The sequence below is a fragment of the Mirounga leonina genome, unplaced genomic scaffold (assembly GCF_011800145.1).
Source record: "Mirounga leonina isolate KUSES-001 unplaced genomic scaffold, KU_Mleo_1.0 Mir_115, whole genome shotgun sequence".
Lineage (NCBI taxonomy): Eukaryota > Metazoa > Chordata > Mammalia > Carnivora > Phocidae > Mirounga > Mirounga leonina.
In genome coordinates this window covers 75,455,796-75,480,360 of record NW_023270268.1, presented here as the reverse complement: position 1 = coordinate 75,480,360, position 24,565 = coordinate 75,455,796, and the positions used below count along the sequence as shown (strand labels likewise).

General features: G+C 41.5%; 1 protein-coding gene across 1 annotated transcript in view; it reads right to left on the bottom strand.

The window, feature by feature from the left end:
- Nucleotides 1-24,565, bottom strand: part of MAP3K13 (mitogen-activated protein kinase kinase kinase 13) — a 165,665-nt gene that overhangs the window by 27,405 nt on the left and 113,695 nt on the right. Inside the window, exons 7-9 of the mRNA XM_034999750.1 lie at nucleotides 13,765-14,324; nucleotides 5,661-5,844; nucleotides 827-1,018 (exon numbers count right to left, since the gene is read on the bottom strand). Coding sequence (XP_034855641.1) covers nucleotides 827-1,018; nucleotides 5,661-5,844; nucleotides 13,765-14,239 — 851 coding nt within the window. The 5' untranslated portion in view covers nucleotides 14,240-14,324. The remainder of the gene's footprint in view (nucleotides 1-826; nucleotides 1,019-5,660; nucleotides 5,845-13,764; nucleotides 14,325-24,565) is intronic.

The window sequence follows — 24,565 nt, the reverse complement described above, 5'->3', positions numbered from 1 at the left end:
CAGCTCTGCTTCTCTTAAATAGCCAGTTTATATCATCTTATGGACACTGTGAACCTTGTGACTATTTATTTCCTTCTTTGCTTAGACTCTAGGAAGGTCAGAGCCAAATCTACAGTCCACCTCTACCAACTGTACAGAATCTTGTGGCACACCTTTGTGAGCAAGCTTTAGTTCTAATGTTCTTATTTTCTCTTTGCCTCAGTCTCTTATTCATCCATTTTTTAAGCAAATTCCTATTTTATTTTATTTTAAAGATTTTATTTATTTATTTGAGAGAGAGAGAGAGAATGAGAGACAGAGAGCACGAGAGGGAAGAGGGTCAGAAGGAGAAGCAGACCCCCCGCCGAGCAGGGAGCCCGATGCGGAACTTGATCCCGGGACTCCAGGATCATGACCTGAGCCGAAGGCAGTCGCTTAACCAACTGAGCCACCCAGGCACCCCTTATTCATCCATTTTTATCCTATTGGCTACATTTCTGAAACTCAGTTTTTAATACAACAAATCAAGCCTTCAGGTGGGAAAGTTTGGCATTAAGTATCTGGGATGATGGAGAGTGAATACTTCAGTTAGTAATGAATCTTGTTTCACAGCTGCACAGTTAAAAAGCAACACAAAGGGAAAACTAGTGTCAGGTGCTTGGAGCTATCTGCCACATAGGTCAGTTGGTCAACAAGAATCCAGAAAACATGCAAAGAGAATTACCCACTGTGCCGATTTAAACTCAACCGAGAAAGTATGATGTCTGAAAACAACCGTGCTTGATAAAAATTCCCTTATTTCAAAGCAATAAAACAAAATGTCCAAAAAATCAGCTCCCAAACTCACTTAGGTGATTTGAGATCACGATGAATAATTTTATGGAGGTGCAAATAATTCATTCCACTTGCAATTCCCGTGGACCAGTCCACTAGCAATCGAGGTGTGATCTTCCTGCCGGCTCGCAAAACCTCATAGAGTTGTCCGTGGGCACAGTATTCCATGATGATGCAGTAACAGGGGGCCTGAGTACAAACGCCCCTTTCAAGAAAACACAAATATGTTTATAAATTCACACATACATACAAACGTACCTGTATACATATTTATATTTTAAGAATATTTAATACATTTAACGATTAAGACCAGTTCTCTGTCCATATTATTTTTAAAAGGCATAATCTTTCCCAATTCTTCAATTACCATTAAACCCCCTCTAGTCTGCAAGCTTCTCTATTATGCATATGGACAATTTTAGTTCCTTTTGCTCATTCCAGATTATCCCTATGTTGTGCTGGATCCAGTGCTTTTCTGTGGGGCCATTCCATTCTGGGACAAAGAGCACATTTCCTGAGACTTGTGTAGGCCAGGCGCTGCGTTGTGTTAGATTGTTAAGAGTAACTGAAATATCTTCCTTTTAAAATTAAATAGAAGGTTTACAGGGTACAGAAAGAGAGAATTCAAATAAAATACTGCTATTTTTACTATTAATTGTTGAATTTTAAATTAGTCAAATTTAAGATAACTAGTCTGAGGACCAAAAAAAGGAGTCAATTTTCTATATTATATAGTCTTTGGAAAAACATTTCTGCTTAGAATAAAAACAATATCATACAATGTAACCTATTTCTTTTTTTTTTTTTTAAGATTTTATTTATTTATTTGAGAGAGAGAGAATGAGAGACAGAGAGCACGAGAGGAAAGAGGGCAGAGGGAGAAGCAGACCCCATGCTGAGCAGGGAGCCCGATGTGGGACTCGATCCTGGGACTCCAGGATCATGACCTGAGCCGAAGGCAGTCGCTTAACCAACTGAGCCACCCAGGCGCCCAATGTAACCTATTTCTACGTGGCCTATATTTCCATCAATTCCTACATCTTCCACAAAGCCTTTCCTGATGATTCCAGTCCAAGAAGATCTTTCTCTAAATTCTTATGCTACCCGGGAGCCATTCGGTTTTTTTATATGCAAATTTCCTCTCCCCATACAGATCATTGGCTCCTGGAAGGGAAAGGTCTTCAATTTCTTTTCTTTCTACCTTAAGGTCTAGAAGTTCACAGCAAGTCCTTGACAAATATTTCTTAACTTCACCTTAACTTTCTTCGCTGCTGACCCTTTGCACAAACATGTGCAGGTGCACGGGGTAGGAAGAGGGGAACTAGCATGGAAGAACTTCTTTTTGTCAGGAATGTTCCCTGTTTATGTAATTGTCTGAGTTAATCTGCCCCAAACCATTGTGCAACACATACGCCCTCTTCCATTTCTAGGGTAAGGTTCAGAGAGGGAAAGTGACCTGCCCTAGATGATACACCTGTGACAGAGCTTAGATTCAAATCCAGTCTAACTTCAAAGCCTATGCTTTTTCTACACACTATGCTATACTGCCCTCCCTTTGTGCTTTGTAACTTCTGAATACACAAGCATATTGGGGATTCCTATATCAATGTTACCTTAGAAAAGTGATAATTAACTCTACTTCACACTTTTGTTCTGAAGATGAGAAAAGAGAACAATTATCATACACAATTCTCGGTATCCCATCTCTTAATAGTATGTACGCCTTCTTTCAAAACTTTCTAGAGGAGTTGAGAGTATTTTATCTACAAGATGCCCAGCTAAAGTCCTCAGCCAGCTACCAACTCATGTCTTCTCTCTTACGCGGCTGTAAGTGATTAGGGAATGAAGAGGGCATAGCTTGAGACCATGGGAAAGTCCTATAACAACAGCAGGTTATGAAGAAGTAAAATTAGTCTTCATTTTCCCTGCCATGATATGCCTGTCAAATGCCACAGAGCTATTTCTACTACTCTCCGATCATTTTCTAAGCTACCCAGAATTCTCATCTTCATTTCTAATGAAAAATTTTTTTCAAGTTTCTGTTACTTGACTTTTAGGAGCACTTGGCGGAGCACAGATAGACCACAACTATAATCAGACAATTTAATTTTCATTACAGAAAAGCAAAGAATAGGCAGGAATAATGTAATGTGCTTAAGAATATCAAAATAAATATTTGTTTGAAGCTACTCAGCATTCTATTTAACCCTGTTTTAACTTGTTGCAAACAGAGAGAAAGGGGTAACAGTGATATGTTATGTACTTTCCATCTTTCTTGACTGATGAGAGGCAATCATTCCATCAACCCTGTACTATGACAAGGCTTCTTAGTAGCTATAAATAGCAGCTCTCTAATCACTTCTAATTGCCACCTTTTCTTCCCCTTGGCACCCAATTCCATTAGGAACAGTCAGATTAGGTCTTCCTAAAAGATTGCTTTCAAAAAATTGGACAAAGAAAATACAGAATTCTCTTCTTTCACTTCCCCTTCTGTACACGGTTCTTACTTCAAAGGAAGCTGTAAGCACAGCAATCAGCATCCAGAGAGACACACTCAAATCTCATCATGCCTCGTATCTTCCAGACGGTCCTGAATGACTCATTGGCCAAGCAACTCATGGCACAGATGGCTGCACACACAACACTGCCCAAAGCCTCAAGAGCATGGTGTAATGAACCCGGGACACCGTCTCACTATTGGTTTCCATGTAGAGGTAAAGACTATTCGAGCATCTTCAGCCTAAAAAGTGGGGCATTGGCATGGCCGTACTCGTCCAAAATGCGGAAAATTGCACATGTAGGTAGGAGGGTCGGAAGAGTGAGGTACGGAACAGGTTGCAAGGAAAAAGGAAAGAGGAAAAAGCAAAAGGAAGGAAGGAAAAATAAAGCTTCTCACACCCATACTCTTGGGACACATTTCTGCCAGGACATCCTGGTGGTAAGCCCTCGTACCTGGGACAGACAGCCCAGCCCACATCCGGAGGCCAAGAAGCCACGCTAATCTGTAGAATATTCTGTATCTCAAACTCAGCGTCCTAGTGATTGAAGCTTGAAAGTTTCGTTAAACGGAAGTTAAATGAAAGGCCCTTCCTTCCATTTAGGATGTAGGATGCTAGAAGGGATGATTTTCTCAGTGAAGTAAAATGAAGGAAAGAAGTGAGTCTCTGATAGTCTGTCTGCTTAAAAATAATCCTTCTGCTGTCTTTTGAAATGTATCATCTTTGGAAAGAGTATAATTAGTCTCTATAGCATTTCATTTTCGTCTCACATCCTCCTGGCCCTAACAGCATAACAAAGGATGGGATCAAGAGGGCAACCGAAGCTCTCTCCTATGCCCACTGTATGCATGTCCCTTCCACAAGGAGATACATCCAAGCACTTCATTTAGTATCCCAGCTGAATGCTTCTCTCCTTTCCACATCTCTTTCCCTTTCCATAAAGGGAATCAAAACTCAACATCAATACTCATTTAAACCCATTCTACAAAACCTGTCCCCAAGATTTCTATTCCTTACTTTAGGGATGTGATTCCAATGAAAAATGATCCCATGACATGTTTACCTTTACAATGAGAGTTTTATCGAGAGAGGATCCCTCTTGGGGGCTGGGAGAAGTTCCTCTTAGTTTTGGGAAGGGGAATTTGTAAATTATTCCCCTTTTAGTGGTAGCCTCATCAGTCATACTATTTTCCAGGACTGAAATACGTATATGTCAAACGTATCAAGAAGCTCTAGTTTCTAAACTGTCATTCCACCTGAAGACTAGCTTTCCTGTTCTTCACCTTCCCTCCTGTAAAGCCACTCATTATTCATTTGTTTCAGGCTAGGGCAGAATTTAAAGCCCAGCAAGAGAGGGACCTCAAGGGAAAGGTACAGGCAGAAGAGATTACACATATTTAGAGCTCAGCACTGTCAGGTTTGGGGACTGCCACAAATGTACCTTTGTGCCTCCCCTTTTGCTAGTGATCCCTGCCAGTATTATGAAAATAACAGTCTGAACTAGAAAGATACGTTCATACACTCTTGAAAACAACTACATTGTGGAATGAACATAGCATATAACTTACTCTCATCAGTATTCCAGTGTCATTAGACTTAGAAAGTTGAGTGTTTGGCATTACTTGAAAAGGGATCTAGCAAAACCAGGGCAGGGAGAAACACTCTGAAGGTGCCTCTTACTACAAATTCATATTTAAGAAGGGAGGCTAATAGAAACTAATAAAAAAATTCCTCTCTGTTACACAGGGACTAATTGTTCTATGATCACTTCAGATATCAGCTTTGTTTTCTTAACTGAATTTTCGGATGGGCAGGTTATCTCAGAGTGACCTCCATCATCCCATTGATGAATGAGGTTGATCCATCAGATATGATTGCTTGGTAAGAATCCATCGCTCCCTCTCTGTCCCATGTATATCCTTTCCGAGAAGGGTGTGCTCTGGCAAAAAGAACTACCAGATTGTATGATTCTTAAAGACAGGACCTTCATTTAATCATTCTTTGGTGCCCTCCCAAAATACCTAGCCCAGTACTAAGTCTATAGAGTATTTTTCATACGTCTTTCAAAGCAGGAACTCATATGTAGATATTGGGAGAAAGAAAATCTATTTCTTAGGGCGCCTGGGTGGCTCAGTCGGTTAAGCGACTGCCTTCGGCTCAGGTCATGATCCTGGAGTCCCGGGATCGAGTCCCGCATCGGGCTCCCTGCTTGGCGGGGAGCCTGCTTCTCCCTCTGACCCTCCCCCCTCTCGTGTGCTCTCTCTCTCTCAAATAAATAAAATCTTAAAAAAAAAAAAATCTATTTCTTAAAAAAAAAAAAAAGAAAAGAAAAAGAAAGCCTTGACCTACTTGAAAGCGATGATGTTAGGGTGCTTCAACTTCCTCAAATGCTTGATATCCGTCTCATTCTGTTCTCTCACTTTCTTGATGGCCACCTCCTCCGCTCGGAACTTGCCCAAGAAGACAGCGCCTTGGGCTCCACTACCCAGCCACTGCAGCTCTGAGATCTCCTCGAACGGCACCTCCCAAGTATCTAGGCACACAAGCGAGAAACAAACTTTGAGAGATCTTGGGATTTGCTCAGGGACCGTTCTACAAGGCCACCCCAAAGGTACCAACTTCAGCGTCACCCAAAATGATCTCTACCTTTGGACTCCCACCTGTAACGCACCAAAAGATATAACCTTCCTATGGGTCTTGGTACAATAGATCAGATATTCTCATGTGTTAGTTTGTATCATTTTCTTTAAAGATTTTATTTATTTGAGAGAGAGAGAGAGAGTGAGTGAAAGAGAAAGAGAGAGAGAGAGCACGAGAAGGGGGGAGGGTCAGAGGAGAAGCAGACTCCCTGCTGAGTGGGGAGTCCTATGTGGATGTGGGGCTCGATCCCAGGACCCTGGGATCATGACCTGAGCTGAAGGCAGACGCTTAGCTGACTGAGCCACCCAGGTGCCCCAGTTTGTATCAATTTTTAACCAATGAAATCAAGCAGATCGGAGATCTCCAATATATTCTCCTCCAAACAAAACATATCTTGACATTCCCGTGGCCCCACTTCCTCACTTCAAACTTGCACGTTCAATCCACTTATCTGTCTCTATACCACTATCCCTATCCCATTACCCATTGTAAGTCAGTGTTGTTTTATTCCTCTTTGAATTTCTAGTATAGATGCTCAATTAATCTTTCCTGAATGAATTTTCAATGATACCCTCCCAAGGACCTAATTATGCACAAAACTTATATTCATATTTCCCTTTTATTGAGTACTTACTACGTGCCAGACACTAGCATAAAGCTTTATGTATCTCATGTGTTGATCCTTTCAACAATCTTGGAAGTCTGGCCTTATTATGGTTATTTATAGATGAGAAAACTGAGCCAGGGAGATTAAGGAACTTACCCAAGGACATACAGCTGGTAAGTGGCAGAACTCAAGAATTGGCTGATTCCAGGGACAGTGCTTTCTCCACTATACCACATTGCCTCTTGTGAAGTAATTGAGAGGGTCATTAGCCATAATAGATTTACTCATATAGATGCAGTATTTTCAAGTTTCTCTCTTTCTTAGAATTTGATTTTCTTTGCACCAAAAAAGTAACAGGAGTCACTTCTAAGTGGTGACATTATTGATGATTCATATTATGCTCTTTATCCTATGCTGTATTTTTTTTTTTACCATGAGCCTGTATTACTTTTGTAATGAATAAAATGCTATTTTATTTTTTATTTTTTTAAAGATTTTATTTATTTATTTGAGAGAGAGAATGAGAGAGAGAGAGCATGAGACGGGGGAGGGTCAGAGGGAGAAGCAGACTCCCTGCCGAGCAGGGAGCCCGACGTGGGACTCGATTCCGGGACTCCAGGATCATGACCTGAGCCGAAGGTAGTTGCTTAACCAACTGAGCCACCCAGGCACCCTAAAATGCTATTTTAAATGAAGCACTTCAAAAATTCAATCAATACATGCTTTAATCTCATGGAACTTAAAAAGGAGAATATGATCCATTGATCCTTCTCCTTGTCCCCCTTTTTATCAGTGCATTGTCACTACACTGGTAAGAAATAAACATCAAAGAACGAGGAGTCCCATGGAGTGAGGAGAGGATAATGACAATGTTAAAGGTTATGGGGGATTTTCATTAGATCACCAATCACTAAAAGGTCACTGTTTGCAGAATACTGAACAAGGTAGTGTTGAGTCAGCTTTGAAGATATTCTGGTCTTGAAAGCAAATCAACTCACATCTACTATGGTGATGAAGCAGCAGAAAGAGGTCATCAGTACCTGGAAGGGAACTACATTTCCCTCTTCTCTCATTTTCTCGAACTTGAGAGAAAATAAATCCCGTAGACTCCTAACAAAATGTGGCTTCTCATTACAGTGGTTAAAACATGACCTTCCAGAGAGGATGACATAGAGCAGAACAAATTATAGTGAGGGTGTTTGACAGCACAGATATTTAACCCATTCTTCTGTTCTGAGCAGATTAAAGATATCTGCTCTATTGAAGTTAGATAGACGCTACATAAAAACAAATTTCTCTAAAATACAAATAGCTCACAAACACGAAATCACCGAATAAACAAATGATACCAAGTGAGATGCAGGAGGAAAGAGTGAGTTATGGGCTTGACTGCTTTGAGGATCTTTCTGGCTTCGAATGACTGACAAGTGTAAAGTGTCTCACGCAGTCCCACTTTCATCCCCACAGGCTTATCTGTGTAGCACACACAGGACCCAGATATCGATGGCATAGTGTCAGAGGGTTTTACTTGGGAGAGGTCTGGTGAAGAACTAGACACAGTGTTACTTTGGCCATTCCGGGGCCAAATAAAAGGACTATTACTGGATTCTGGGGCAAGAACATCCTGGGCAATATTTTTCTGAAAAACTTTATAAAAGCCCAAGTTATCCTCATTTTTCATAACTACTAAATAACTAAAATTAGACCTCTTACGTGTTTTTCCCTATTTACTCAATCTTTATTTATTGTTAAATGCTAGAAACACCAGCAAATATTAGAAAATAAAGTATTTTATCTGCAATCCCATTCCATATTCAGTTATCATCTTCTCTTCCAGTCTTTGCTCATATGTGTGCAGCTATGTAGAAGTTGTAGGTGACACATAATCTTTTTTATTTTCTCATGTATTGTGTATCCCCCCTGTATATACAGTTTTCATTATAAGCTTCAATAGTAGCTTACTGTACCCTTTTACCTTTTCTGTACTTAAGTCCTTCCATCTTTTTGTTTGCTGGCTTAAATTTGATACTTTTTTCTTTCTTTATATTATTTCCCCAGACTCAGTTCTTAGGTTAGAGTACAGTTTCCTGGCTTTTGCTATACATTCTAACTTGCCATACAAAAGGGCTTTGCTAGTTTTTGCTGACAGTAGTAATGCATGAGTGTGTGTGTCCCTTTTACTTTGCCAGCAATGAATATTGTTGATAGTTTTTTGGGTTCTAAGTTATTTAGGTGTAAAGTAATGTTTTATAAGCTTGCACTACTTTATTTATTTATTTAAAAGACTTACTTATTGGAGAAAGAGAGAGCAAGCACGGGGGCAGAGGGAGAGGGAGAGAATCCTGAGCAGCCTCCTCAATGAGCAGGGAGCCCAATGCAGGGCTCAATCTCCCAACACAGAGATCACTACCTGAGCTGAAACCAAGAGTTGGACGCTCAACCAACTGTGCCACCCAGGCACCCCAAGTTTGCACTACTTTAATTGCCAGTGAAGTAGAATATTTTCTCCACATTTGTTTAATGCTCACATCTGCTCTGCATGAATTGCCACATTTATGCTTTGTGCATTTATCTGTCGGGGGTCTCATAGTCCTCATAAATTTGAAGGAGTTTTCTATTTCTTTGACACATATTAAGAGAATGTTTTTTAAAAAGACTTTGTATTTTATGGGGCACCTGGGTGGCTCAGTCATTAAGCATCTGCCTTCAGTTCAGGTCATGATCCTGGGGTCCTGGGATCGAGTCCCACATCGGGCTCCCAGGTCAGTGGGGAGCCTGCTTCTCCCTCTGACCCTCTCCCCTCTCATGCTGTTTCTCTCTCTCTCAAATAAATAAATAAATAAATAAAAATCTTAAAAAAAAGAAAAAGAAAAAAGAATGTTTGCAATGAGGATGTGCAAAACTGGGGGCCCTGATAACTGACAGCAAGATAACGACATAACAATGGAACCTGACTGTGTTCACTCCAGGGTTAATCCCAGACTTTCTGCTTTTATAGCCGTCCATTGGTACTCTTCCCCAGCTTCTATCTTCTGATTCATCACTATGACTATTATCTTAATTCCAATATCTACCATGATCTCTAAGACTGAGAAAAAGCCCCATGCCCACCCACTTTTAAGGCATAAGTTCTCTGTTGTTTGTATTCAGACATAGCTACGATATAATACTTGCTTTAGGACTGGGAACTATTTGGCAGTAAAAAATTTCAATTACACATACTACCTTACTTGGATTTCACTACCAACATGCTAAATGGGAGATGAAGATGTCATTAAAATTTTTGAAAAATCAAGTGAAGTTTCCTTATAAGTACCAAATGCAGAGACACATCTGTTCTGTGTGCTATCCTTTGGTTGACTGTAATCCAGGATTAAAGATTAGCTTCCTGATCCCAGAGCTGACAAGGAAAAAACTACCTTAGTTCCTGGCTAGTGAATCCCTTTCACGGCCCCCCGCAACTCCAGCCCACAGTAGGGTATCCTGTCATCTGCTGAAGAGCTAGGCAGCTATAAGCTGCCTTGTAAGCTTAAGCTGACCAGGCCCGTTTCTTATTTACTCTTAACCAACTGAGCCACCCAGGCGCCCTCTTATTTACTCTTGAAATAAGCCTTTCTGGCAGTCACATAATCAGAAGATTGATTAAATACAAGTTTATAGGACAATTAAAAAAAATTTTTTTTAAGTAGGCTCCATGCCCATTTAGGGGGTTTGAACTCACAACCCTGAGACCAAGACCTGAGCTGAGATGGAGATTCGGACACATAACGGACTGAGCCACCCAGGCACCCTGCCCCCAAATTTGAAAGGCCCTTTTGACAGACACATAGGATGTATCTGCTGCCCCTCTTCATGAGCCTGAACCTCGATGCTGAATTTGTATCCTGAGATCTCCAAATTACCACCAAAATAATTATTAGACTGGACAAGTTAAGACCCTAAAAGCCAAATGCAATTTTATCACGTAAGCAGATATTAGTAGGTTTTGTGTCTAAGCAGAGGAGAGGGAACTTTTTTAAAAATAATAAACTAAGGGTGGTTATCTCTGGGTTGTGGGATAACAAGTTATTTTTTATTTTCCTCTTTGTGCTTAATTCCCAATTTTTAAAATAATAATACTGTTTAACATTGAAACCCCCAACCTTTGTGTGACAAGGAACAACTTTTTAATTTCTTGAAACCTTAAGACCATAGAGGGGGAAAGAAGGGTGGAATGTGCAGGGTGGATGGGATGGGAGGATGTATGAAAGACAGTGAAACAGACAGACAGACCAACCCCATGGACACAAAGACTTTCTGCATGTACAGGAATGGATGCTCTGACTGACAAATCCTGGAAAGCACACCTGGGATCAATTGATTTACCAGCAAATCCAATACACATACTGGGAAAGGGTATAGAGGGAGAGGTTTAAGAGAGGTATTGGTTTAAGAGAAAATATTTCAATGCAAGCTGGTGCAGCCACTCTGGAAAACTGTATGGAGGTTCCTCAAAAAGTTGAAAATAGAGCTACCATATGATCCAGCAATTGCACTACTGGGTATTTACCCCAAAGATACAAAAGTAGGGATCCGAAGGGGTACGTGCACCCCGATGTTTATAGCAGCAATGTCCACAATAGCCAAACTGTGGAAAGAGCCAAGATGTCCATCGACAGATGAATGGATAAAGAAGATGTGGTATATATACACAATGGAATATTATGCAGCCATCAAAAGGAATGAGATCTTGCCATTTGCAACGACGTGGATGGAACTGGAGGGTATTATGTTGAGTGAAATAAGTCAAACAGAGAAAGACATGTATCATATGATCTCACTGATATGAGGAATTCTTAATTGCAGGAAACAAACTGAGGGTTGCTGGAGTGGGGGGTGGGGTGGGAGGGATGGGGTGACTGGGTGATAGACACTGGGGAGGGTATGTGCTCTGGTAAGCGCTGTGAATTGTGCAAGACTGTTGAATCTCAGATCTGTACCTCTGAAACAAATAATGCAATATATGTTAAGAAAAAAAAAAGAAGAAGAAGAAGGTAGCGGGAGGGGAAGAATGAAGCGGGGGAAATCAGAGGGGTAGACGAACCATGAGAGACGATGGACTCTGAAAAACAAACAGGGTTCTGGAGGGGAGAGGGGTGGGAGGATGGGTTAGCCTGGTGGTGGGTATTGAGGAGGGCACATTCTGCATGGAGCACTGGGTGTTATGCACAAACAATGAATCATGGAACACTTCATCTAAAACTAATGATGTAATGTATGGGGATTAACATAAGAAAAAAAAAAAGAGAGAAAATATTTCAGAAATCAGAAAAATAGAATGCACAAGAAAAGTGGTCAATAGTGACTAAGGTCAACTGGCTGTTGTGGAAAAGCTGTCAACAGTCTCGACTGAAAGATACGAATATATGTGTATATATATATATATTTATTTAATTTTTAAAAAGATTTTTTTAAAGATTTTATTTATTTATTTGAGAGAGAGAGAATGAGAGAGAGCACATGAGAGGGGGGAGGGTCAGAGGGAGAAGCAGACTCCCTGCTGAGCAGGGAGCCCGATGCGGGACTCGATCCCAGGACTCCAGGATCATGACCTGAACCTAAGGCGGTCGCTTAACCAACTGAGCCACCCAGGCGCCCTAAAAAGATTTTTATTTATTTGAGAGAAAGAGCTCACAAGCGGAGGGAGGGGCAGAGGGAGAGGGAGAAGCAGGCTCCCCGATGTGGGGCTCGATCCCAGGACTCCCAGATAATGATCTGAGCCAAAGTCAGATGCTCAACCAACTGAGCCACCCAGGAGCCCCAACATGAATATATTTCTAAGAGAGGGTTACAGAGTCCAACATTCAGATATAAAATAAATAAGACAGAATCTCATTTCTGGTCTACATTTCTGATCCTTTCCAAAATTTCTTGATGAGAGAACTATTAACAATGGAATCATTTACATAATACTACAAATATATGTATCAAAAGCCTTAAAAAGCCATGAACCATTTTAACTCAACCATGTGTCTTCTAAAAACTTATCTTAAGGAAATCAAAGATATAATAAGAATGATCACAGACATAATGAAGGGTATGTGTGAAAATTAAGTAATAAACAGATGTTCATTGCAGTATAGCATATGATCACTAAAAATAACAAATTGCCAAGGAATAGAGGATTGCTTAAAGAAATCTTGGCACATTCACACAATTTAATACTGTGTAGGCATTAAAAATGCTGAAGAAGTATATTTCATGATATGGGAAATGTTCAAAATGTGAAGTGAAAAGGCATAATGAAATAGTTTGACTGTTTTTTTGTTTAAAGCACACACACAGATAATAAGACTAACATAATATATACCAAAAACATTAATAGTGAAGACTGAGGATCATAGATAAATATTTTTACTTTTGGGGGAAAACTTACCTGTATATTCCAACTTAACCACATATATTATTTTTGCTATCAGGAAGAAAAAAATTCTTCTAAAGAATATAAATGAAGTTATAAAGAACACTAGGGCCATGTGTTCTCTTTCCTTCAGAAGCATAATGCTTGAATTGGAATATATGAATATGCATGTTACACCGTGATGGGAGTTAATTTACTTTTTAAAAACTGTGGGATCTAGACATAATAATGCTTCTCAAGATTGGTTGTATATTTGTTCTTTCCTCACAATGTGAGCTTTCTGTGCCTGGGCTGTAAGAAAATGATTCCTTTTTACTACAACCTAAACCAGGGCACAAGCTTTAGGCAGAGAACCATGTGGCGTCTGTCTGGTTTTGAGTTAATCCAGTGGCCATCAGACTTTTTGATTGCATGAACTCTCAATAAAAAATTTTGTAAACATGCACTAGGTGATTATTTATAAGTTATGTATCTGCACAACTTTATTAAAATACCAAATATATATGAAAACATGCATGAAAATAGAAACTTAAAATGATGATACAAGGAACAGGAGCTCTAACATTTTCTTCCTTGTAACACTGTAGATTGTCTTCTATGTACTCTACTTGACACCCCTAGACTGGACAGCTACAAAAGATGGGCTTTGGCCAGAAAAGACCAACCAAATGTGAATCTGTTCCAGTCAGAAGGTTTATAGGAGATTGGTACAGGGTATTCATCGGGCACTAGGGTTTTAATCAAAGGTTATCCAGTGAATGGTGGTGATGGCAGGGACTATTTCCCAGGTCCACACTCTACCTTACCTTGCTGCTGTAATTTGTAATCAGTGGAATATGCCTTCCCAATGATATTCCAGACAGGCCTTAAGCATCCAAACAGTCCTTCCAGAAACCCACCACTGCCGCTGCCCGACCTGCTGAACTGAATCTTGACGTCTTCAGTTCCACTTGTGCTCTCTCCATCCACGGTGTTGCTGTTCCCCTGAGACATGGCCATCTCTGATTCATCTTGTTCCCTTAGCTGAAGAACGCTGTTCTCAAACTGGTCCCTGGAATCCTCACTCACGCTTGTCAACACTGTTGTGGTGATGGGGCAGTTCATGCTCTCGGTTAGCTCTGTTTGTACCACCCCCTTTTCCTGCTGGTCCTTAAGGAGCTTGGGTGATGGGTGGCTCCCCACAGGAGTGAGTTCATCTTGTAGTCCGTTGAAGGTTCTGCTTTCACTCGAGGGTAAGTGTGAGGAAGAGGAGCAGCTCAGGTGCTCCTGAGGGTTGGCCATGGTGCCATGAGTGTGCCCAGGGTCCTGAGATGACACTCAGAGGATTACTGGGACAGAATTCTGATGCAAGAGAGGGCTCCAGAACCTGGGGAAGATAGGAGGAGGACGTGAGATCACCCTTTTTTTAGTCACACACACTACCACACTTCTGTTTATAATAACAAAAACACTGAAGCAATGGGGATTGGTTAAACACTGGTATACATCCAAATGGTGGAATACTATGCAGCAATTACAGATCATGTTGTAGAAGAGCATTTACGAACCTGCGAAAACGTTCATGACATGTTAATATAAAAAATAGGTTAGAACAATATGTACAACATAAGCCCTTACAATTTTTTAGTTTTTATTTAAATTCCAGTGAACATACAATGTAATATTAGTTTCAGGTGACAATATAGTGATTCAACACTTCCATACATTACCTGGTGCTCATCACAAGTGTCCTCCTTAATCCCCATCACCTGTTTCACCCACCCCCCACCTTTTACTGGAAAGGACACACGAACACATACATAAGAAAAAGACTGGAAGAATATATCCCAAGAACTAACTATTGTTAACTATTAACTACTGTTAAGTCTAGGTGGTTAGATTTGGGAGGGCTTTATTCCAAGCATTCTGCATTAATATGTTGCTATAGAGTGAATGGTTGTGTCCCCTTGCTCCAAAATTCATATGCTGAAACCCAATTCCCAGTGTGATAGTATTTGGAAGTGGGGCCTTTGGGAAGTGATTAGGTCATAAGAGTGGAGCCCTCACAGACACGTCAAATATGCCAGTGCCTTGATCGTGGACTTCCCAGCCTCCAGAACTGTGAGAGATATGTATTTTTTGTCTGAGCCATCTAGTCTATGGTATTTTTATCATAGCAGCCTAAACAGACTGATAAATATTTAAAAATATTAAAAAAAATTGTTTCCCTTCCCAAAGAGAAATTAAATGTCTTGATAAACACTGTTTTATTAGGAACAACATCCTGCTCATATTTTTTCTATTTTCTTTAGTGTTTTTTCTCCTGGGGCATTGTTTTACTTCCTAAGGTATTCATTAAGTCATGTAGGTAAGTGTCTTATGTGACAACACAAATTCCTAAGATATAAAATCTGTTTTTACTGTAATGCACCAAATCTGGGGCAACAAACTAAGCCCCAGTGCTTTAAACTTATTCTTTGCTTCTGATCTGTCCATTAGCACCGATTTCTCAGGGCCACCCAACCTCTGAAAATGAAGACATGGAATTGTCTAGATTGGCCAGTTCATGCAAATTCAATCTTAAATTTATTCATTGTATGTCAGAAATTTACTTTCTTTACAAATCCCTATATAATAGTTATTTCTTCCTTCACTCTGAATTAAACATTTAGAATATGTTTAATAGGAACCAGGGTATAAAGAGAATCTCACTTTATGGAGGGGGCAAGAAACAGACCAACAATGATTGACAGTACAGTGCTTATCATGAATGAACCAAGTGCTCTGGGAGCACAGAAGAGGGAGGGATACTTTCAGGGCTAGCTGCCCAAAGGTGGTAACTATTGATCAGTGTTAGAAGCGTAGAACCTCATCGGGTTGGCAGGAAAGGGGTGAGTGAGAGAAGAGGGAGAGGATACCACAGATGTGGAGAAAGTATGAACAAGGGCAAGGATGCATGAAAGACTATGGAATATATGACAAATTGAAGTGGCTGGAATGTAGGGTTATATGTATATATAGAGAGAAAGATAAGAAAGGAGAGAAAGTCAGGAACCAGGGGCACCTGGGTGGCTCAGATGGTTAAACCCCTGCCTTTGGCTCGGGTCATGATCTCCATGTCCTGGGATAGAGCCCCACGTCAGGCTCAGTGGGGAGTCTGCTTCTCTCTCCCTGTCTGCCTCTCCTCTGCTTGTGTTCTCATTCTCTCTCATACTTTTTCTCAAATGAACACATAAAATCTTTTTTTTTTTTTAATTTTGACAGAGACACAGCGAGAGAGGGAGCACAAGCAGGGGGAGTGGGAGAAGCAGGCTCTCCCCTGAGCGGGGAGCCCAATGCGGGGCTCGATCCCAGGACCCTGGGACCATGACCTGAGCCGAAGGCAGATGCTTAACGACTGAGCCACCCAGGCGCCCCAACACATAAAATCTTTTTAAAATTTTCTAAAAAAAAAAAGACAGTCAGGGACCATTTTGCAAGGAGATTTGTATGCTAGGCTAAAAGGCTTGGATTTTATCCTGAAGGTGATGGGGGTCATAGTATCCCAGATTGGGGTTTATGGATAAAAAGAAACTACCCCTATGTTATTAATTTCTCATCTGAATTACTGAGATCCAAATTTTAAGTGTTTTTTTCATTGCCATATCCTATGAGTAGCTTGTGTGAATGAACCAATGAAAATACCCTATCCTTTGAAGACTCATTCATTCATGTAAATATGTATTGAGCTCCTATTATATGCTACACAATGTGTTAGGAATTAATGAATGGTACATAGGCTTCTACTCTATAGGAACTTACAATCTAGAGGGAAAGACCAATTGATAATAAGAGTCACATGGTTAGATATATGGTACACAGACATGAACAAGGTGCTACAGGAGCTCAGAAAAATAAACATCAAATACATCCAGAGAAGTCATAGAGGAAATGTTGTTTGGGTTGGAGGGTAAACCAGGTAAAAGTGAGACTAGACATTGCAGGAAGTATTGGGGAGCAGCAGGAGATAACTCTTATAAAAGGTAGCCAAAGGTCAGAATGTGGTGGACTCAGATGACAAACTAAAGTTTTTGGATTTTTATCCTCAAGACAACAGAGAGCCATTAAGAAATTTTAATTGGGGGAGTGATTTGGTCAAATTTTTAATTAATTTATTTATTTTTAAAAGATTTTGAGAGAGCACGCATGCATGCACGCGGGGGGAGGGGAAGAGGGAAGAGACTCCCCGCTGAGCAGGAAGCCCCATGTGATGCAGGGTTGATCCCCGGATCAGGACCCCTGATCACGATCTGAGCTGAAGGCAGACACTTAACTGACTGAGCTACCCAGGCGCCCCTCAAATTTGTAATTTAAAATTACATCTATAGAAGTAGAGGTTGGATTGAAGGGGAAACACTGAAAGTCAAGATGTCACTTAGGAGGAAGAGTTCAAGTGGGAATGATGAGGGCCTGAACCAAGGCAGGAGCAGTGGTAATGAGGAGGAGGAGAAAGATTGAAGAGGTAGAATAAGCAAGATCTAGTGATTGATTAGACCTGGGTGTGGGTAAAGAAAAGGGAAAAGAGAGGAAGACTTTCAGATAACTTACTTGGGATAATGGATAGATGGGCAATATCATTAACTGAGATATGAAATAGCAGAAGAAAGAAAGGTTTGGAAAAAAGGTAATTAGCTCAGTTACAGACATGGAGGGTTTAAGTCCTATTGTGTGTGTTAATGCACCATACCAGGCTTTTATTTATGTTATCTGATTTTAAAAAGACACTTTGTAGAGAGGGATGTGGGAAGATGGGATGGGAGTGCTTCTTTAGCTCAAGGCAGAAGTATTAAAATAATACAAGGGTGGGGCGCCTGGGTGGCTCAGTTGGTTAAGCGACTGCCTTCGGCTCAGGTCATGATCCTGGAGTCCCGGGATCGAGTCCCGCATCGGGCTCCCTGCTCGGCAGGGAGTCTGCTTCTCCCTCTGATCCTCCATCTCATGCTCTCTCTCTCTGTCTCATTCTCTCTCTCAAATAAATAAATAAAATCTTTAAAAAAAAAAAATACAAGGGTGAACCCAAGTTAAATTAAAAATATACTTATTAAATAGATACTAGGAGCTGTGCTTTGCACTAAGCTAAGTTCTGTGGATACAAAGCATTACTGTTACAATTACTACTTCTAATGATAAATGAGACAAAGTGTCTTACAATTTACACAGCCCAGTATGCATAATCAGCAATATACTGGTAAAACAGTTCTGCAGAAAACAAAACAAAACAAAACCAAAAAAAAGGAAAAAAAACACCGGGACACTCTGATTTGTAGTGTTTACTGATTTCTCTGGTATAAATACTCCCACCATGGCAGATTTCAAGCTAATAATAGTTTAGTAACCTACTTGCAAAGTTTCAATCAGCTCTTACAAATTGGTGTGTAAGTCAGCACCAGCACTATAATCCTTGTAATAGTGTCATTCTCATTTTACAAAGAAATAAAAAACTTTTTAAGGTCATAAACTGGGTAAGTGGTAGAGCAGAAATACAAATATGACTCAAAATTCAGATCCCCAAATTCCCTTGCCTTTTTTATAACACCATAGCACCTCTTATAATAACCCCTTGCTTCCTTAGAGTGCTTCACAGGTTAATAAAGTGCTGTGGGCTATAATTTTTTTTTTAAGATTTTATTTATTTATTTGAGAGAGAGAGAGTGAGAAACAGCATGAGAGGGGAGAGGGTCAGAGGGAGAAACAGACTCCCTGCTGAGCCAGGAGCCCGATGTGGGACTCGATCCCAGGACTCCAGGATTATGACCCGAGCCGAAGGCAGTTGCTTGACCGACTGAGCCACCCAGGCGCCCCTGTGGGCTATGATCTTGATCTAAACATTTGATCCCTGTGCAAGGAAGTCAGGGCATGGAATCATTATGCCTAGTCTTCACAAAAACTAAGGTCTACAGAGAGGTATTTTGCTAAAGGTCACGGAGCCAAGATTGAATACCAGATTATTTTTCCTAATTCCAAAACTCTATCTCTTACCGACACATGTAGTCTCTGTAAGACAAAGTTCCTTCCTTCCAAAGCTTATAAACTACTTAAGGAGTTAATAATTACATGGAAGGAATTGCCTCCTCCTCTCCCTTTCCCCCATGACAAATGTGCAGTGTTCTGTTTATACAGAGCTGTGCAGAGGGCAAACAGTAATGGGGACTAGAGTAGTTCACTCAGGCTGAATGAAAGAGGTAGGATTTGAGATGAACCTTTGAAAGGAAGATGATTTGAGACCCACAGAAGAAAGGAAGTCAGGCAGCCACATGCAGAAGAATGAAACTGGACCATTTCCTTACACCACACACAAAAATAGACTCAAAATGGATGAAAGACCTAAATGTGAGACAGGAGTCCATCAAAATCCTAGAGGGGAACACAGGCAGCAACCTCTCTGAGCTCAGCCACAGCAACTTCTTCCTAGAAACATCGCCAAAGGCAAGGGAAGCAAGCGTAAAAATGAACTATTGGGACTTCATCAAGATAAAAGCTTTTGCACAGCAAAGGAAACAGTCAACAAAACCAAAAGACAACCGACAGAATGGGAGAAGATATTTGCAAATGACATATCAGATAAAGGGCTAGTATCCAAAATCTATAAAGAACTTATCAAACTCAACACCCAAAGAATAATCCAATCAAGAAATGGGCAGAAGACATGAACAGACATGAACAGACATTTTCCAGAGAAGACATCCAAATGGCCAACAGACACATCAAAAAGTGCTCAACATCCAGGAAATCCAAATCAAAACTTCAATGAGATACCACCTCACACCAGTCAGAATGGCTAAAATTAACAAGTCAGGAAACGACAGATGTTGGTGAGGATGCAGAGAAAGGGGAACCCTCCTACACTGTTGGTGGGAATGCAAGCTGGTGCAGCCACTCTGTAAAACACTATGGAGGTTCCTCAAAAAATTGAAAATAGAGCTACTGTATGACCAGCAATTGCACTACTGGGTATTTACCCCAAAGATACAAATATAGTGACCTGAAGGGGTACGTGCACCCCAATGTTTATAGGAGCAATGTCTACAGTAGCCAAACTATGGAAAGAGCCAAGATGTCCATCAACAGATGAATGGATAAAGAAGATGTGGTATATATATACAATGGAATATTATGCAGCCATCAAAAAAAAAAACACACCAAATCTTGTCATTTGCAATGATGTGGACGGAACTAGAGGGTATTATGCTAAGCGAAATAAGTCAATCAGAGAAAGACAAGTATCATATAATCTCACTGATATGAGGAATTCTTAATCTCAGGAAACAAACTGAGGGTTGCTGGAGTGGTGGGGTATGGGAAGGATGGGGTGGCTGGATGACAGACATTGGGGAGGGCATGTGCTATGGTGAGCGCTGTGAATTGTGTAAGACTGATGAATCACAGACCTGTACCTCTGAAACAAATAATACATTACATGTTTAAAAAAAAAAAAAAAAGAAGATAGCAGGAAGGGAAAAATGAAGGGGGGGGAAGTTGGAGGGGGAGATGAACCATGAGAGACTGTGGACTCTGAGAAACAAACTGAGGGCGGCGCTTGGGTGGCTCAGTCGTTAAGCGTCTGACTTTGGCTCAGGTCATGATCCCAGGGTCCTGGGATCAAGTCCCACATCGGGCTCCCTGCTCGGCGGGAAGCCTGCTTCTCCCTCTCCCTCTCCCCCTGCTTGTGTTCCCTCTCTCACTGTGTCTCTCTCTGCCAAATAAATAAATAAAATCTTAAAAAAAAAAAAAAAAAGAAACAAACTGAGGGTTCTAGAGGGGAGGGGAGTGGGGGGATGGGTTAGCCAGGTGATGGGTATTAAAGAGGGCACTTATTGAATGGAGCACTAGGTGTTATATGCAAACAATGAATCATGGAACACTACATCAAAAACTAATGATGTAATGATGTATGGTGATTAATATAACATAATAAAATTAAATTAAAAAAATAAAATAAAATAAAATAAAAAGAAAGGAAGTCAGGGAGGCTAAGAGCATTAGAAGAAGCAAGCAGAAAACCACCAGGGCATGTGTGAGAAGGCTGGTAACTCAGAAATAATGAAATTAGCCAGCTAATGTTGGGAGCAGTGACAGTAATGCCTTACCTTCGTATATGGGCTCTGAAACCTTCTGAAATAATGCAGATGATTTTTCCCTTTAAACAAATCAGAGAGATGAAGTTGGGTGGGATGAGGTTAGGTTGGGGGGACTGAAATTCTAGGGTATGCAGAAATTTAGGGGCTAGGAAGCTGCCTGGGAATATAAGGCTGGAGGGAGGGGAAAGAAAAGATAGTAATAATAGCGGGAGCCCTCTGTTACAGCAACAGCTATTTGCTGAATTGACGCCCATTTCCCTCACCCCATCCTCCCCACCCCATTCCTTTTAAGCTGATCTCTCAGCTTTGACATTACTGATCCCTTCATTTGCTTTTCTGGCTGATCTCCTGCCACAACCTTGAGCTCTCTTGCCTTTGGCCTCTCTTACGTTGCTCTGCCTGAGGTCTTTTAGGACTGCTGGCTTGATCCTATCTGACCTGGCCACTGCCTCAGCAGTTACTTCCAATCTGCCTTTGCTGTCGGGACTCGTGGTTACCCTGTACAGCACGGGGCGTACATTATGCTTTTGGCTCACATCAAACTTGAGGATAATGCAAATGCCTAAATGTGTATGTGAATTTCAGCCAAACACCTATTTGTGCAGTTTGTTCTTTGAAGCAAACTACAGGACTTTATGTTAATTCCGGTAAATTTCCATTTTGTCCCTCTTTATCCTGAGTTTCTTCCTAATGACACCATATTGGGATGGACTCATACCAAAAAGTTAGAAAAACATGAGTTTGTTTTGTAATCTCTACCCCTTTCTAAGAGGTTAAGGATGCACGTGAAGTAGAGTTGTGCCCACTGGCACTGCGAATGAGTTAAAGGAAGAGGATTTCAGCACACTCATCACACTCGGTTTGGTATTTATCAAGGAACGTCTATCAAGGACTATAGTCCAACCCCCTTGCTTCACCTCTGAGATGACATTCACGTGTCCAAATTCAAACTCATAGGATATTGCCGACTTGCTCGATACAACAGCTAATCAGCAGCAGAGCTGGGATGAGTCCTCCTTCCTCATGCTACACGCTTTCCCTGGTCTGGTTGTTTGTTTATGCAGACAAAGAGAAACAAATAGCTACGATATCATGACCACTGATGAAAAAATAATAGTAATTCGCAGTGTTATTCTAGATGTCCTAGGGCTACTCCCAAGGAAGCACAAGTGCCCACCTAGAGGGGTGACTGCACCAGTCAACAGAGCAGTGAGAGGCCATCCAGCTACTGGCAACTCAGCTGTGCTCTGGGAGGGGGCAGAGCAAGAGACACCTCGAAGCATGTCTCAAGATGTGTGAGGTCCCAGCGGCTTCCCTCTGCCCACCAAGAATATCAGGTCCAATCTCCACCAACGAAGGCAGAGAGGTGGAGAGGCACAAGAACAAAGGGGGAAAAATCATCCCCATGACTCTCTTAAAATACGATCAGAGCTGACTACGTTTAAGAAGAGTGTGGGAGGATAAAAATCTCTTCACTTTCACCTGTGTGTACCACACACACACTCCCATGCACAGTGGAGAGGCTGGTACGTGGAAACAGGAACACAGGCAGCCCCACCATCCCTGCTCTGGCTTTTGCCCTCTCTGCTCCTCTCTCCCTGCCCAGATTTGGCTCCGGGACCCTCGTGGCAACTGACGGTTTGGATCTTTTGATTCATGAGAAGTCAGAACTAGTATTTACTAGAAGGGATCTGAAAAAAATGAGGCAAATTTTTTTAAACATAGAGTCAAATGGAAAAAGCTAAGCAAGAGCAGGAGGGTACACGGGTGAGGTTGGAATGTCACTTTTATCAGCAGGAAGCTCTCTGGGGAGGGTGGCAGGGGACGTGATGCTGCTGCCGTCCTTAGAGGCTCCTGAATCTACTAGGAGCTCAAGGTAGTGCCCTCCAGGCACCTCCCTTGCCCTTTGAATTTCTCAGTCTCAAGAGGAGGAAGTGGTTTGTGCAAAATTAGTAAGCAAGGGTTGGAGACGGCGGCAGCTGTGCATTTGCCAGGGTACTGCCAATTTCTGGAAATTACCTTGGCTTTGTGCCCAAATGGATTCAGCACAGAGGAAAAGGGATGGGAGAGGCAACGTGGCCAAATAGCCCTTGAATTCTTGTGCTTTTATTCTATAATACAAATACAAACTCCCCAAGTTGCTAATAAAGGGTAATTTTATAATAGATCTGATTTTGAGTTTTCTATCATAAATATGTGCAAACCAAAGATTTTGGAACATTTTACCCCATCAAGTTTTCAGTGTGACTAAAATTGAATAAATTTATAAATTAAGAATTAGTGCTGAGATTTCTTGTGTGGTGCTAAGATCTTCCCAAGCTGTCTTCTCTTCACTTGGCATTTTCTTGCTTCACAATGAACACAATTCTGCCATCTCTAAAATTCATATAACAATATCTAGAGCATAAGAGGGACTTCTGCTATTAGGGCATCAGCCCATTTTAAAACTGGGATTAAGCTACTTGTTCATAGTAATAACATATATTGATCTTCCCAGGATAGAGGTCTGTCACTGAGAGGTCTGTCTTAATTTGAACTTAAAAAAAAATTAGACAGCATGGGCGCCTGGGTGGCTCGGTTGGTTAAGCGACTGCCTTCGGCTCAGGTCATGATCCTGGAGTCCCAGGATTGAGTTCCGCACCGGGCTCCCTGCTCAGCGGGGAGTCTGCTTCTCCCTCTGGCCCTCCCCCTCTCATGTGCTCTCTCTCTCTCAAATAAATAAATAAAATCTTAAAAAAAAAAATTAGACAGCTTTTTCTAACGGAATTAAAAAATCCTAAGTATGTGATTTACAATCAGATCAAAAGAGTGGTCTACACATCCCTCCAAAGCAGCTCCAGCCACATCTCATCCAGCAAGCAGCCCCAGCAGGGACCAGCACCACTCCAAAGTGACTCCTGCCCTGGGCAGAGAGGAAAAGAACCACACACACCAGGTCCACTGCAGCCAAGGCAGGAAATCTTATAACTGGCAGTGTGGAGACAGTGCCCTGATCTGACTAGCGGCCTTGCCCACCCACAAAAACCTCTCAAAGGCAGCATACGGAGAGAGCCCTGTAGTTCAGGGTCACTGCCGCCCTGGGGCAGAAGGATTGGAGGCAGGTATCTGGTTTGTCTGCAGGGCCTGCCCACCAATGAAAGCTTCTCAAGGGACAATACAGGGAGAGTGTCCTGAAGCCCAATGTGACCTGGACAAACCAGTTCAGAGGGCAGGTATACGGTCTGACTGCTGACACTGCCCAACTATAAGCCCACAGCGGCCTCAGGCAGGCCCTTAACAGCACAGAGACCAAACCTGGCCCTCAAGGGGCAAAGTAAGCCATTGCAGCTGACTGGACGGAAGGCAAACGAGGCTCGGCCACAGCATTGGGGGCCCAACACGGGGCCTGAACTCACGACCCTGAGATCAAGACCTGGGCTGAGATCAAGAGTTGGATGCTTAACCGACTGAGCCACCCAGGCGCCCCTTTATATAGGTTTTTTTTTTTTTTAATTTTTTTTTTTTTTTTTTT